General features: G+C 41.1%; 1 protein-coding gene and 1 long non-coding RNA gene across 4 annotated transcripts in view; one reads left to right on the top strand and one right to left on the bottom strand.

Moving 5' to 3' along the window:
* LOC138945463 (uncharacterized) overlaps positions 1-3,333 on the bottom strand; it is a 12,220-nt gene extending 8,887 nt beyond the window's left edge. Inside the window, exons 1-3 of one of the 2 annotated variants that reach the window (XR_011449007.1) lie at positions 3,182-3,333; positions 861-1,031; positions 390-427 (exon numbers count right to left, since the gene is read on the bottom strand). This is a non-coding gene — a long non-coding RNA (uncharacterized lncRNA). The remainder of the gene's footprint in view (positions 1-389; positions 428-860; positions 1,032-3,181) is intronic. The other variant, XR_011449006.1, reaches the window with a different exon arrangement.
* LOC138945464 (choline-phosphate cytidylyltransferase B-like) overlaps positions 1-12,356 on the top strand; it is a 52,231-nt gene extending 39,875 nt beyond the window's left edge. For both annotated transcript variants that reach the window (XM_070316893.1, XM_070316892.1), the window contains exon 9: positions 8,155-12,356. In XM_070316893.1, coding sequence (XP_070172994.1) covers positions 8,155-8,409 — 255 coding nt within the window. In that variant the 3' untranslated portion in view covers positions 8,410-12,356. The remainder of the gene's footprint in view (positions 1-8,154) is intronic.
* The last annotated feature ends 1,792 nt before the right edge of the window (positions 12,357-14,148 follow it).

A 14,148-nucleotide genomic window follows, 5' to 3' on the forward strand; every position in this document is an offset into this window, starting at 1 on the left:
TGAGTGGCTGCTGACACCAGTTGATCCTGTTTAAAATCAAGGATAAGCCACAAATTGTTTATAAAATAGCTAAAATTCTTCAGCTTCAGGAGGGCTTTGCCCCCCAGACCCCCGAACGGGACCCTGGACCCCAGGTCCCAGGTTGTAACCCCCCCCCCCCCCCCCCCCGCCTCTGGCTTGACTGCTCCGCCCCTGTAATCTGTGTTCCTAAGACAATGATTGTATGTATTGGTGTTCCCCTCTTGAGTCTTGTGCTTCAATGTTACGGTGACTTTGGATGAGCCAAAATAATAGCCGAACTTTTTCCAAGATGCCCTAAAGCTTTCTGACAGTTTCGGCCAAATGTCCCAACATGAAAATGTCTAGCAAAACCCCTGTCGCTAGCGCACCAGCTGCCTGTTATGGGTAAGCGACGTGCCTGTATTTCCTGCAAAGCAAGACAGAATAAAACAGCAACTTAGTTTGAGCTTTTAAGACATTCGTACCAGAGAAAACGTGTACGTGTTTGTTTGGAGAGGGTGGATAGAATCATAAGACACGCTGTGTCTGTGTGACGTAGAGCAGGTTTTCACATTCATGCTGAAGCACTGTGTGATCGCTATTCTTTCTGGCATATCTTACCTTGATTTCAGACAGACTGGGAACCGAAATGAGGATGTCTACATGAATAAACTATGCTGATATGTATGTGTTTAGAAATAAAGAATAGTTTTAATGATATAATGATGGTGTGTTTTGTTTTTTAATCCAATGTGATATTTTCGTATTTGAAAACAAATTGTACACTCTGTGGTCAATTTTACTTTCAGATAAATAAATCTATCATAATGGAAATCATCTGTTTGTGTTGTGTTACTTACTCATTTTGATCAATGTTGAGTCGTCCATATTCCTGTGTGTACGCATAGTATGCAGTTTGAAGGTAGTAGATGTCCGAGCAAACATAGGAGGATGTGCTGTTAGGCTGTTTCCTCATCCAGGTTTTCCAGATATTCGAATTAAGTTCCCTCTTGGAGTTTCTGCACTGACACCTGATAAGCAAAATACACGTATCACTCTGTGACCATGGCAACATGTATCATCTGTATGCCCCGTTCAAAAATTACCTTGAGATTCTAAGGTATACACAGAAATTGCAGTGGATCACAAAAACAACACGAACAGTAGTACATATATTCACAGTTTAAAAATTCATGCAATGAGAGTCAATAACCCGATTTAACCCCAGGTAGATTCAGGGTCCCACTGACTGAATCTCATATGGTTGCTTTTCGGCACACACCATACATTTTTAATGGGACTGTGAGGTTTTGTTACTACAGTAAAATAGTAGCAACGTACTGTCTGTTCGTGACGTTTGAGAAGGGGTCAACCCGCTATTGCCGCGGCCCGTTGTTGCCGCGGCCCGTTATTGCCGCGTCCCGTTGTTGCCGCGGCCCATTATTGCCGCGGCCCTTATTTTCTTCTCTTTTTTTTCTTCATTTTTTCATTATGTACATTAATTTTTATTGACGAGAAAATCTCTTACGCAAGGAGAAAGGACGACCCCCAGCGGAAGTTTTCGCCACGTCCGCAGGGATTGGAACTCGCAATCCTGTGCATTGGAGGCAGGCGCGGCGGCCCTCCCGAGGGAGGGAGGGAGAGAGGGAGGGACGGAGAGAAATAGTGGGATGGAGGGAGAGAGAGGGAGGGAGGGAGTGAGAGAGGGGAAGGGAGGGAGATAGGGAGGGAAGAAGAGAGAGGGAGGGAGAGTGAGAGAGTAGAGATGGGATGGAGGGAGGAAGGAAGAAGATAGGGGGGAGAGGAAGTGTGGGAGGGATGGAGGGAAAGAGATAGTGGGATGGAGGTAGAGAGAGAGGAGGGAGGGAGATAGGGTGGGAGGAAGAGAGTGGGAGGGAGAGAGAGGAGGAGGGAGGGAGAGAAAGAGAGTGGGATGGAGGGACAGAGGGGAGGGAGTGAGAGTGAAGGAGGGAGGTAGAAAAAAGTCGATTGTTGGCGGTAGGGAGGGAGGGAGAAAAGGAGGCAGGGAAGTAGTGAGATATATAGAGAGGGAGGAAGGGAGGGAGAGAGAGATGTGGACTTATTATCTGCTTATCTAAGCACTCTAAAAGGTAGAAATTAACACAAGAGATGTGCATTGATTTCTTCTTTTTGATGAACGAAAAATATCATTTTTGAAAAAAATGGACTTACTCGGTTTTGTCAGCACACGGCAGAGTTACCAACTCTGTTGTTTGATGGCATCTGACTGGCGCAATTTTTCTTTTTTTTAAACGGAATCAGGGGATCTTTCTTGCTGGAAAGTTCCGCGGCAATAGCGGGTTGCGGCAATAGCGGGTTGCAGCAATAACGGGCCGCGGCAACAACGGCAACAACGGGCCGCGGCAATAGCGAGTTGTAAGTTATGTAACCTTTGCACTAACGCATTGTCTTTTTGTAGTGTGACTGTCCGATATTGCGTACTCCTAAAAATCAATGATCAAAAAGTTTGAACTGCTGTAATCGTGTTTCAGCATATGTCTGACAGTGCTTATTTGCTTCCAAAACGGCTTGCGATATCACGCCATCAGCGTTTCGCCACTGCTCAGAAAATCTTATGATTTCAGATCTAGTTTAATATCGGAATCACGTGTGCTCGTTGAAAATTCATTTATTACTTCCCTTTGACCGTTTCGCAAGAAAAATGTCAGGATCACTATTAGCACATTAGCCCAACGCCATTTGAAATAAGTTTCACTGTTTAGTGGTGTCAATGTCATGTAGTGTCTTACTGTTGCAAATACAAATACCAGGATAAGTGCAGTTTTGTCCGAAAGAAACAGGCTTTGCACAATGTTAACTTGCTGTCTACATGTTTCGTTGTGTGACTGTAGAATTACTCAGAATTCCAAGAGAAAATAAGGATAGTCGCGTGTGAACATCACGGTGGAAGCATTTATTCTAAACTGGGCAGTTTAATCCGTGATTAAAGATAGGAAAATAAACAACACCATAATAGCATAAATCCATACTCTTTACATGCTTACAGATCTGTGGAAGCACATCAACTGATCTGTGAAAAACACACCTGACTTCGATCTAGCACTGCAAGAGGTAGCGACTACCAGGGACCTATATTTAATATGAGGTCTATGCGACTACGGACTAGTGTGTCAACATCACAACAAAGAGAATCACATACCATTTCGTATTGCCGCTTATGCTGGCTCTGTTTCAAGCAGTTCATTGTGGCCTCGCAAGCATTTTAACGACGAAGAGGCTCAAACGGGCACGGTAAAACCTCAGGCTGGCTGAAAACCGGTCCGTATTCCACTTGTCTTCCTCACTGCTGGACCGGCCATATTTGTTGTTCAAGGCCCGTGACGTAGCACATGTATGTGCACAAGGTCATGAGCCAAGACTGCGCGCGCGATGGAACGATTCAGAACAGCCAGCAAACGAGTCAAAGTATACTTTTTGGACTTCTGTGTTCATTTTTACACACGCATTTGTGGTTGATGAATTAAGAGGGTCAACATATCAAAAGTGACCCTAAACCTTGGACTTTTCCTTTAAAAAAAAATCATATGAAAACATTAAAAACGTCAATTATCTGTGTTTGTGCTGATATGAAAATATTGATCAGAACCAAACTGTCAGACTCATAAAAACCCAACGGATGCACTGATTTCTTATTCCATTGCATAGAAATGATGCTTCACAAATCATCAACAGCATTACATAATTATATATACAGAAATGGAACAAAGCTATCAAGCCATTCAAAAGTTGCAACATTTTAATTACAGTATTTCTGTGCTCAATCCTAACACTGCAGCAAATTTCTGTAAAGCTGAATGTCCCTTTCCATGTACCAACATGGTCATACGCGGATTATTTTAAATGCAACTTTACCACCCGAAGCGTTGCAAACACCGGGAGAAGAGTAAACAACTGCAGACTTGAATGGACACTCATATGCACTCCAGATGCAGGGCCTGTGCAAATCCTTGGGCTGATGCATCACCTTCTTTCATAATCAGACTGCTATCAGACAAGCATTCAGTACAGGATATAGACCTTTCAGCAATAGATTGAGCTGATCAATGTTGACAAAAGCCCAACACATGTCAGCGGAGTGACGTTGCACAGTACCAGTATCCATATCTGCTTGTGATGGGTCAGAAGATGGCAAAGTATCTGTATCTTCTTATGGTTGGTCAGAAGATGGCAAAGCTGATGTTTCTGCTGTGGAAGAGGGTAGTTCCGGTTTAGCAAACTTTTCCATCAGGTCAATCTTTCTCCTCGCTGCCACCACAGGAGGACTGGTTCTCCCCTTGCTCCAACCTAATAAATACACAAACACTGATTTAATATTTGATACAACTGTCCATGGTTTTTGTTTGTAATAAGCTGCAAATTTTAAGACTCAATATAAACGTCAACAAGTGCTTGTACTTTATTTTGCAAATGACCATGTTACATGGGGTGTACCTCAACTTTTTGGCTAGGCCGGTAAATCAGAAATCCCAATCAGCCCCCAACCACTGAACCAGGCGGGTTTTCTTACAACCACCTCAGCGGCTCGTACCCACATATGTCGGTTGACGAACACACACACACACACACAAAAGACATTCATTAATTTAACAGTGACTCATACTCATTACATGTGGATTTGCACTACTTATTAATACCCAAACACACACAACTTAATGACAAAAAAGTGTATGTTTTAATATATATAATGATAAATAATTGATAATAAAAGCAGCCACGAAAAAGCAAAAGAAATCAAAGTATTCTCACCCTGTCACACACTAAACCTCACAGAAGGTTATCCCATATATATACATACCAGCCCCTATCACAAAATTTACATGTCAAGTTTACAATGGGATTTGAGTAACCACACAATCACATACAATGATACACACAGGAACTAATACTGAAACTAGCTGAATTATTTTCTTTCTTTCTTCCTTTCTTTTCATATTTTTCTTTTAAAATTAATTCATTTCATCACACTTGCTATGTATTTGCTTGTTTCTTGTCTGTTGTCTGTTTTGTGTGTGTCTGTGTGTGTGTGTGTGTGTGTTCTGTGTGTGTGTATACATTTTCAGATTTCCTAAACCTAGCACTGTTTGCAGGTGATCTTTATGCTTTTGATTCATGAGTTGCATCCCCAGTCCTTTAGTTTAACTCTTTTTTTTTCTTTGGTGAAGTAAATTGGATCTATTTTTTTATTCCTTAGTTAATGGAAAAGATTTGACAACAATATTGCTGTCAATGATAGGTTGGTCAGCCATGCTGGTGTAAACCAATCCTTTAGAATTAGAGAACGCTCTCTAGTAGGGTACTTATTTTCCTACGGTCAATGACCAGAAACAGAAACTGTGTCAGTCGTACATCGCTCAGATGCTGCTTCTCAGTTTGACCACAGACAAAGAATAATGATGACATGTTACACCATAGTAAGCTCTCAAGGACTGGCCAGCGAAGAACAATAAAATAGGGGTTGTGAAGACGATATCACAGAGATGATCGAGGGAGGGGGTTGCGGCGGCGGCATAGTCAGTAAATTGGATCAAGAAACCCGCAAAATACTTCAGACACAAACTGTTTATCATTTACCTGCAAACCCTAACACATTCTTACAACAACAACAACATAACAATGTGCAATAAATCACGTTGTCAAACAAACAAGATCGAAAAGAGAAAGAAGCAAAACCCACCTCGTCGAGTCAAGAATCTTAGAATGTCGTCTGCTTCAATTCGATCATGTTGGTTCATTTCGGAGTGTTGTTACTTCCTTCTACTGTTCGCTGCTGCTGGTTCATCTTTCTCTGATATTTCTTGCCACTATGCCGAACATTTCCAATGTTAGGGTTGTTCTCCGCAGCTCAAAACTTTGAAAAATGCTGCTGAATCGGTGAAAAAGTCATGGATTTGTTGACACCGGGGGACTGATAAGTTGTCTACTGCGCTTGCGCCAAATGCCTTTGACCTACATATATTTGCATATATTAATTCCGGGGTTTCGGTTGGAACGGATTCTCTCTCTTTGTGCCTATGTCAACGGAAATTCCCCAACGGTGATGACGTCATCTTGAAGAACGGAAATTTCCACACAGTTTGAACAGCGAAGGGTCATGTCATGTGCGCACATTTACCAGCACGGAGTATCCAAAGTAGACCATTTTTTCGATTTTTTTGATAAAACACAGACAAAAACAACAAAACATCGGTTTGAAAATGGTTTTATTTACATGAATACATGTCTAAAATGACAAAAGCAGATTATTGAATGCATTCCAGGATGTTCAAAGGTGTGAAAAATGCAACAACCCCAAAAAGGTGTATGAGACCAAAAATAACTCATTTTGCCTACCCGGTCTGCCCTTAAGTGAACATTAATCAGCAACTTTGTCAATAAGTTCAGCCAGGCAGGAAAAATTGTGAGCATAAGGGAAGTAGATTGAAATATTTTGAGTGAATATTGTGGCATACCCACATTGAACATCCTGTAGACGGGAGCAGTGGCATGGTGATAAGATGTCGGCCTCCTAATCGGGAGGTCGTGAGTTCGAAGCCCGGTCGCTGCCACCTGGTGGGTTAAGAGTGGAGATTTTTCCGATCTCCCAGGTCAACTTATGTGCAGAGCTGCTAGTGACTTAACCTCCTTCGTGTGTACACGCAAGCACAAGACCAAGTGCGCACGGAAAACATCGTGTAATCTGTGTCGGAGTTCGGTGGGTTATGGAAACACAAAAATACCCAGCATGCCTACTCACCAAAAGCAGAGTGAAGCTGACTATGCTCTCAGAGTATAGTGTGGGAAACCCAAATGGGCAAACGTGCTCACACGTAACCAGAAAATTCTGGAACGCTGAAGAAGAAGAAGAACATCCTGTGATTTCTTGCTCATTTTAGTGCTCTTAATCTGACATTTCTCTTAGAAGTTGTGTTGGTTTGTGATTGGTTTGTTCTGTCCTCCTGAGTGTATTGTAACCTGATCCTAATTGTGGACTTTCAGATTTGAGTGGACAGAATGCAATCAGATACAGATGTACAAAATTCGAAGAATATACATTTCAGGCACGTCTATAGGGCTGCTTAACACAAAGCTGCACAATGTTCATGAGGGAAACATGAAGACTTTTACAGTGGTACCTGCGATGAAAGGACACCCTTGGGACCAGCCAAAAGTGTCCCTACATGGCAGGTGGCCTGTCATGACAGGTATATTTTGTCAAGATAATAGTCAAAGGGACTACAGAAGGTTCCTCTTGATTGAAGGTGGTCTGTCATCGGAGGGTCCTAATATGGCAGGTACCACTGTCCTTGATAATTGATCTCCTTATCACTGAGCAGGTGGACTAGATATCACTGGATTGTTCAGTACAACTGTTAGCAATATCTTTATTTATGCACAAATACACATAACGCAAACGAATTTATACTGCGTTTTGATAGATTAGTGTCTATGGATAGATCAGTAGAGCGTAACAGGTGTCACTGTTGTTCATACGCATAAAACATAATCTTTTTTCGCAGTTATGCTGCAATTTTGATATATGTGTATTGACCAATCGGTAAATTTCGACAGCACTCGCCTTCATTCATTATGTTTTTGTGTGTGTGTGTGTGCAAAGAGCAAATAGATCACAAAGAACGCCATGCGCATCGATACATTTTGACAGCTCTTCGTCATTCATTATGTGTTTTTGTGTGTACAGAGAAATATTCATAGAGAACACTATGCGCATCAGTAGAGTTTTACAGCTCTCCGTCATTCATTATGTGTTTTTGTGTGTACAGAGCAAGAGGTTCACACAGAACACCATGCGCATTGATACATTTTAACTGCGCTCACCTTCATTCATTATGTGTCTTTGTGTGTACACATAACAAGTGGATCTCGGAGAACACCATGCGCATCGGTACAGTTTAACAGCTCTCTCCATCATTCATTATGTGTCTTTGTGTGTACACAGAACAAGTGGATCTCGGAGAACACCATGCGCATCGGTACAGTTTAACAGCTCTCTCCATCATTCATTATGTGTCTTTGTGTGTACACAGAACAAGTGGATCTCGGAGAACACCATGCGCATCAGTACAGTTTAACAGCTCTCTCCATCATTCATTATGTGTCTTTGTGTGTACACAGAACAAGTGGATCTCAGAGAACAGGATGCGCATTGGCCGAGCCATTTCACCGCCAGGAAGCCCCTCCCACGACTGGCCGCCCTCACCCTCATCCGACCTGGCGGGGAGTCCTCCCAGAAAGAGGGGCCGATACTCCCCAGGTTTTAGTGGTGAGGACTTCACAGATGATGATGATGATGAGGAGGAGGAGGAGGTAGAGGGGGAAGAGGAAGAGGGGGAGGAGGAAGAGGAGGTTGAACCGTATGCGGACGTGTAGGGCTCCCCCTTTGGTTGCTGTCGTTTTTGTGTGTGTCTTGGGTGGTTTTAGTTTTAATCAGGAGTATAGGCCTCCTGTTGCGGCCTCTGTGACTAAAGCTTCAGTCTCTCAGGTGGTTTTAGTTTTAATCAGGAGTATAGGCCTCCTGTTGCGGCCTCTGTGACTAAAGCTTCAGTCTCTCAGGTGGTTTTAGTTTTAATCAGGAGTATAGGCCTCCTGTTGCGGTCTCTGTGACTAAAGCTTCAGTCTCTCAGGTGGTTTTAGTTTTAATCAGAAGTATAGGCCTCCTGTTGCGGTCTCTGTAACCTCCCTCAGTGTCTTGGGTGGTTAAAGTAGAAGGTCTTTCCAGCAGGTTTCACTGTATAGCCAGGACTTCGTCTTTTGGGGAATCTGCTAGTTCTCACCTGGAATTGTCTTCTAGGGTGCGTGTAGTTGATATGGAATGTCTGGTATCTAGGGTGCGTGTAGTTTATATGGAATGTCTGGTATCTAGGGTGACAGAGAAGTCTGATTTAGTCAGTTGTGTTTATAGATTTAAAATACTGATGTAGTCTAGTGTGGCAAGAGAATTCACATTGTGGGTGGTTAGATAACTTGTGGGAGTTGTGCTAGTCCAGGGTGCTTGGATATATCTTGTTGTGGAATAGAAACAGGAACATGGTAGAATACATATCAGTACCCTTTGCTATGACTGAGGGTCTTTGGGAGAGGTAGGACCTAAGAACACCTTTCCATGGATGCTCATCCCATGAACGCCTGGACATATCTGTCTTGGCTGAAATGATGGGTTACATGAGAAGTGACAGGGTGACCCTAACAAAATTCCACCCACTAAAATGCTAATAACTCCTAAATTTGTTCAGCGAATATTTGGTGTACATAAGCTTGAGATGTGGGATGTTCAGTGCTCAAAGTTTTAGTCATGTAGGACAAGTAGTTTGATTTAAACGCTTTAAAAAAAACATTTTTCAAATTCAAAGATTGCCTCAAAAGTTTGAGGTTTTGCATTGAGTAGTGGCCACACTCACCCGGCTTGAACCTTCCAGACCCCCTGTAATTGCTGTTACAGTTCGTATATTGGTTGAGGATGGTTTTCATATGCAAGACCCTCCAGAAAAACTAACAGATAAACATCTGAAGGGTAAAAATCGGGTTAGTGTGGCTATCACTCGGTGCCAAACTTCTTACTTTCGAGTCAATCCCTGAATTTTAGAATACATTTTTGAAAAAGCATAAAAGTCGGACCATTTTACATAACAACTTAAAACTTTGTGAACAAAACATCCCATATAACAAGCCAATGAACACCAAATATGAAGTAAGTCACTGAACAAATTTAGGAGTTATTAGCATTTTAGTGGGTGACATTTTTGGGGGGAACACCCTGTACCTTACATTTCATCTTGTGTATTATTCTTGTCTGCTATATATATATATCTATATTTATATATGCAAATTTTCACGAATCTTTTGATCTCTTCCAGCCTCTGGAATAATTGTCAAATTAAGGCTTGTCATTTAATGTTTCCTTGCTTTTTAAAATTTTTTAAATGGGACATTTTGTTGATTGTCAAAGACTAGAAAAATGTAATGTGCAATATAAGCCTTGCCCCCTAATGAAGCGAGAATTTTTTTTTTTTCTTGTGTGATTGTTTGTGTGTGTGGGTCACAGTGTGTCTGTGTTTGTGTGTATGTGCACGCTGTTGTAAGGGTAAGCAAAATATTCCACCTGGAAAATGTTTACAAGTAGGATAAGCCCATGGATGAAATTCCAATCTGGAAATCCTGATTTGAACAGTTATTTCCTGATGGATTTCCAGAATTTTCCAAACCTTCAAAAAGGGGTAATAGCAGGGGGAAAATGAACATATTTTGGACATCTGGATCATCTGAGTCTGACGACAATTTGTCCTGATTTTAAAGATCCTCAGGTTTCATCCGTCTACATATGTGTAAATTTGCACAAGGCCTCATTAGATTAAAGAGGTTTCTCAAGCTTAGGCCAAAAAAGAAAATAGTCTGTTTACGGTAACCCGACCGACCCTATTTTTTTCGCGCGACCCTAGACTTTTTTTTTGGCATTGGGGGGGGGAAAAAAAAAAATTCTTTTGGGTTTTTTTGCAAAATAAAGTAAAAATATGGGGGGTTTTTTTGGGGGAAAAAAAACAACAACAAATCCCGACCTACCGACCCTATTTTTTTGGCCTATGTTACCGTAAACAGACCTTTTTTTTTTTTTGGCCTTATATAAAAGCTAAGCTTTTTTTCCTTTTTCTTTTGCATTGTATGGTGTGGTGCACGTTAGGACAAGAAGAGTGTTGCTGTGAGGATGCCATTTAAAGCTTTTAATACTTGAACATTTTAAAATGTGTGAAACAAAAACCTACAATTTTCCTTTTTTGTTGGACCTGACAGTGTTAACTGTGGTTGAAATCTTATGTGTAAGGAAAAATATACACTTTTGTAACAGCTTTTGTCAGACTGCACTATAGAGTTCACAGAACTACTACACACTTAGGCTGACTAGGTACGGCTCAGATTGTCAACGATTTTAAGATTTTGTTTAATGTTTGCCCTGGGTGACTGGTGAACTGCTTTTGGATGTGGTATGTTTTGGTAAAAAGCTTGGTTAGTGTGATTCTGTTGATTGCATCTCCAATGGAATATCTCAGCTGCCTAAAGGAACTTTCTATCCCCCCCCCCCCCCCCCATGTCATTCATTCTCCTTTTTTCCCCCACCAGAAATGCTTTTGCAAATTGTTAAAGAATTTTTCATCTGAGAGCAGCTGATTGTAAAAATTACGAAATTTTGGTCATGTTTTGATAGCTTCCAATCAGTATTGTTTTGTTGAATGTTTCTTTTACATTTAGTTGTTTATCTGTTTGTTTGTGTGGTTGTGATGGCAACGAGTTAAAAGAAACTGAAAAAGCACAGTGGGTTATAAGAATGGAATGGTTAGCAGTTGAAGAATACGATGTACAAGAAACATATCTGAAAAGTGCATTCCAAGCTCTGAAGAAATTATTGGGTAGAGATTACTTTTTATTTGTGTCAAATGTTTTAAGTACTAGCAAACCTGGGAACCCATACGATTTCGCCGTATTCTGTATGCATGATTGTCGAGAATACGATCAGTACGGTCAGTGGGAAAAAAATACGACGAGAAAAATTCCAAGACTACTTTTATTCACAAGCCCATCTTGAAGCCGATCCAGTATTTTGACACATGATTACTGTTTTTGTCAGTAAAAATTAGAAAAAGGATTTGTTTTTAATGTACACAAGAATTGAACGGTTCGTCGGAAAGTGCAGTGAGCCTGTCAAACAGTTGAAGTTGACGGATTTCTTTCGTCCTGTGTGAATTCATAAACACTGCAATGGATTTTAAACACTGCAATGGATTTTAATATTTTTTGTGGGGAATTAAAGTGTACAACAAAATAATGAACTGTAGCAGACGACAAAACTGCCGACTCTGACTGAACCATGTACTTCGTCCGCCGCGCACTACAGAGGCTTTTTTTTGTTAAGGTATGGCACTGTTTTATCTTCTTTATCTTGCTTTTAAAAAAAAAGTGATCAGTTTGATCATTTTCGTTATCGCGAAAAAACGTTAACTCGAAAAAAAATATTGGTCCCTTTCATTTCGTGTAAAGCGATCTCGACTGTATAGGTAAACTTAATTAACGATGTGGCGGACGCGTGTGAAGCATGTTTGAATCATGGATGTTGAAATGCTGTGTGGAGTACGTTCATTTTTCTGAAAATACAGCAAGTTTGTTTGAGAATACTCTAAGTGCAAAACAGGGTTTCCCAAGTCTGTACTAGTCGTTATTTTGTATATATCAGTTTGATTTTTTTTTTTAATACATATAGTTAATAAACCGAAAATAAAAAGTGGGTTTTTTTCAACACATTTAGTGGAAGGCATGTTTTTTGTTAGTAATACATGTAGTTATTTTGTCACAGAATCCTGAAATCAGCGGGGTATTAATTAACATGGGTGGGATTCTTCCGGTATATTCCGGAAATCTGGATTCGTAATGTCTGTGGTGACGTTTTTTTGGTTGTTAATTGTACAAATCCTTCAGCGTCTGGGGGCCCCCCTTCAAATTCTTCATGATTCATGACATTTTTGAGTGCCACCCATGAATTAAGACATTCCTTAAATGCAGAGTGGTGAAGAAGTTCCATTACAAAAATATTGATGTGATATTCATGCCGGCTTTTTATTATTGTCATTATTTTTTGCGAATACATGTATTTCATCGAACTGACGATAATTAGTTTGAATTGATGGTACTTTGAAAATGATATTGTGATGTTCTCCCCAGACCTGCCTACCCCTGAAATGTACCATGTGTAGTTTTGGGTGTGAAAATAAGGCAAATGTGTAGTTTGGCAGGTGAATGTGTAGTATTTCAATTTGATCAACCCAAACCGCAAAACAGAACAGTTGCTTATACCGTACTAAAACAAACACTCAACACTCCAAACAAAACTATTACAATGTGAACAATACTCCCCACAAAAATACAAGCCAAGCATTAAGTTTATTTGTTAAGAAAAAAATTATTAACTAGTTTGGAACATTTGCATGGGTGAAACTGATCAGAATTAAAAATAAGGAAAATGAGGCCGGGGTCCAGGGGCCACCCACGCCCTGGTGGGGTGCAGGGGCAACGCCCTCTTAGGGGGCCCAGGGGGGCGAAGCCCCCCGGAAGAAAACGAAAAATCAGGCTTTTTAAGGGTAAAAGTAGGCCTTTCCTGGTATCTCAAACACACAAATTTGCACAGTAAACAATGATAACAAATGCCAAGCTGTAGTCCAATAATTCGCGCGCTCAGGGAAACAAAGATTCAGCGATGTCCGGTCACTGTGTTAGAGAAAATACAGATCGGATCGCCGGCGAAAAAAAAAAATTGTTGTTTTTTTTACAGATTTTCAAAATAAGGAATTCTTTATTTGACCAGTTTCACCCATGCATTTGTTAAAAAAAAAAAAAGAGCTATGTTGAGGGGTATGCAGTTCATATACAGTGGGACCCCCTATTCAAGACCTGTGACAATCTGAGAACATCAACTTGAGTCACAAAAAGTAGGGACTGGGAGTATGTGTATCAACATGAAGGCAAATTTATATAAACAGAACAGGTTTGCGTCGGCAATAATAATAATATGGCAGGTCATTGCCTCTGCTCTGGTTACCGATCTCTCAAAAGTGAGCTTGTCTTGGTCTTCTTTCCCTGGCACGGGTTTCTTCACAAAACAGTCCAATTTTTCCTCTGCTTTGGTCGGGATTTCTCGAATGAGAAGTGCTTTTCTTGTGGCGGTTACACGGTCGTAAAGCCTACTGTGCCTCTCTGAAAAAGCCGTGTTGCACACAGTGCAGTGGGCAAAATGCTTCCCTTTTCTCCACGAAACTAGGCATGGATGCTCCTCATAGTACTTTGGCAGAAAAGCCTTGCTGGGAGTTTGACCAAGCTTCTTTTTTTTTGCTCCGTGGCGGTTGATCGCCAAAGTCTTCTGAATCCGTGTTCGTCGCTGTAGCCATTTTTTTCCCTCCAGAAAGAATGAGCTAGGAAGTGACCGCGTTCAGAAAAGTATGTGCTGAAACGCCCGCGATAGTTGTAATAACAGCAGCAAGACCAACTGACTACGCTACTCTCGCGGGCGCCGGGCATGTTTTGCACGCAGTACACAACCGGTTAGTACAAATTATGGATCGGAACTCGCTC

This window comes from Littorina saxatilis, linkage group LG13, assembly GCF_037325665.1.
Source record: "Littorina saxatilis isolate snail1 linkage group LG13, US_GU_Lsax_2.0, whole genome shotgun sequence".
In the NCBI taxonomy this organism is placed as follows: domain Eukaryota; kingdom Metazoa; phylum Mollusca; class Gastropoda; order Littorinimorpha; family Littorinidae; genus Littorina; species Littorina saxatilis.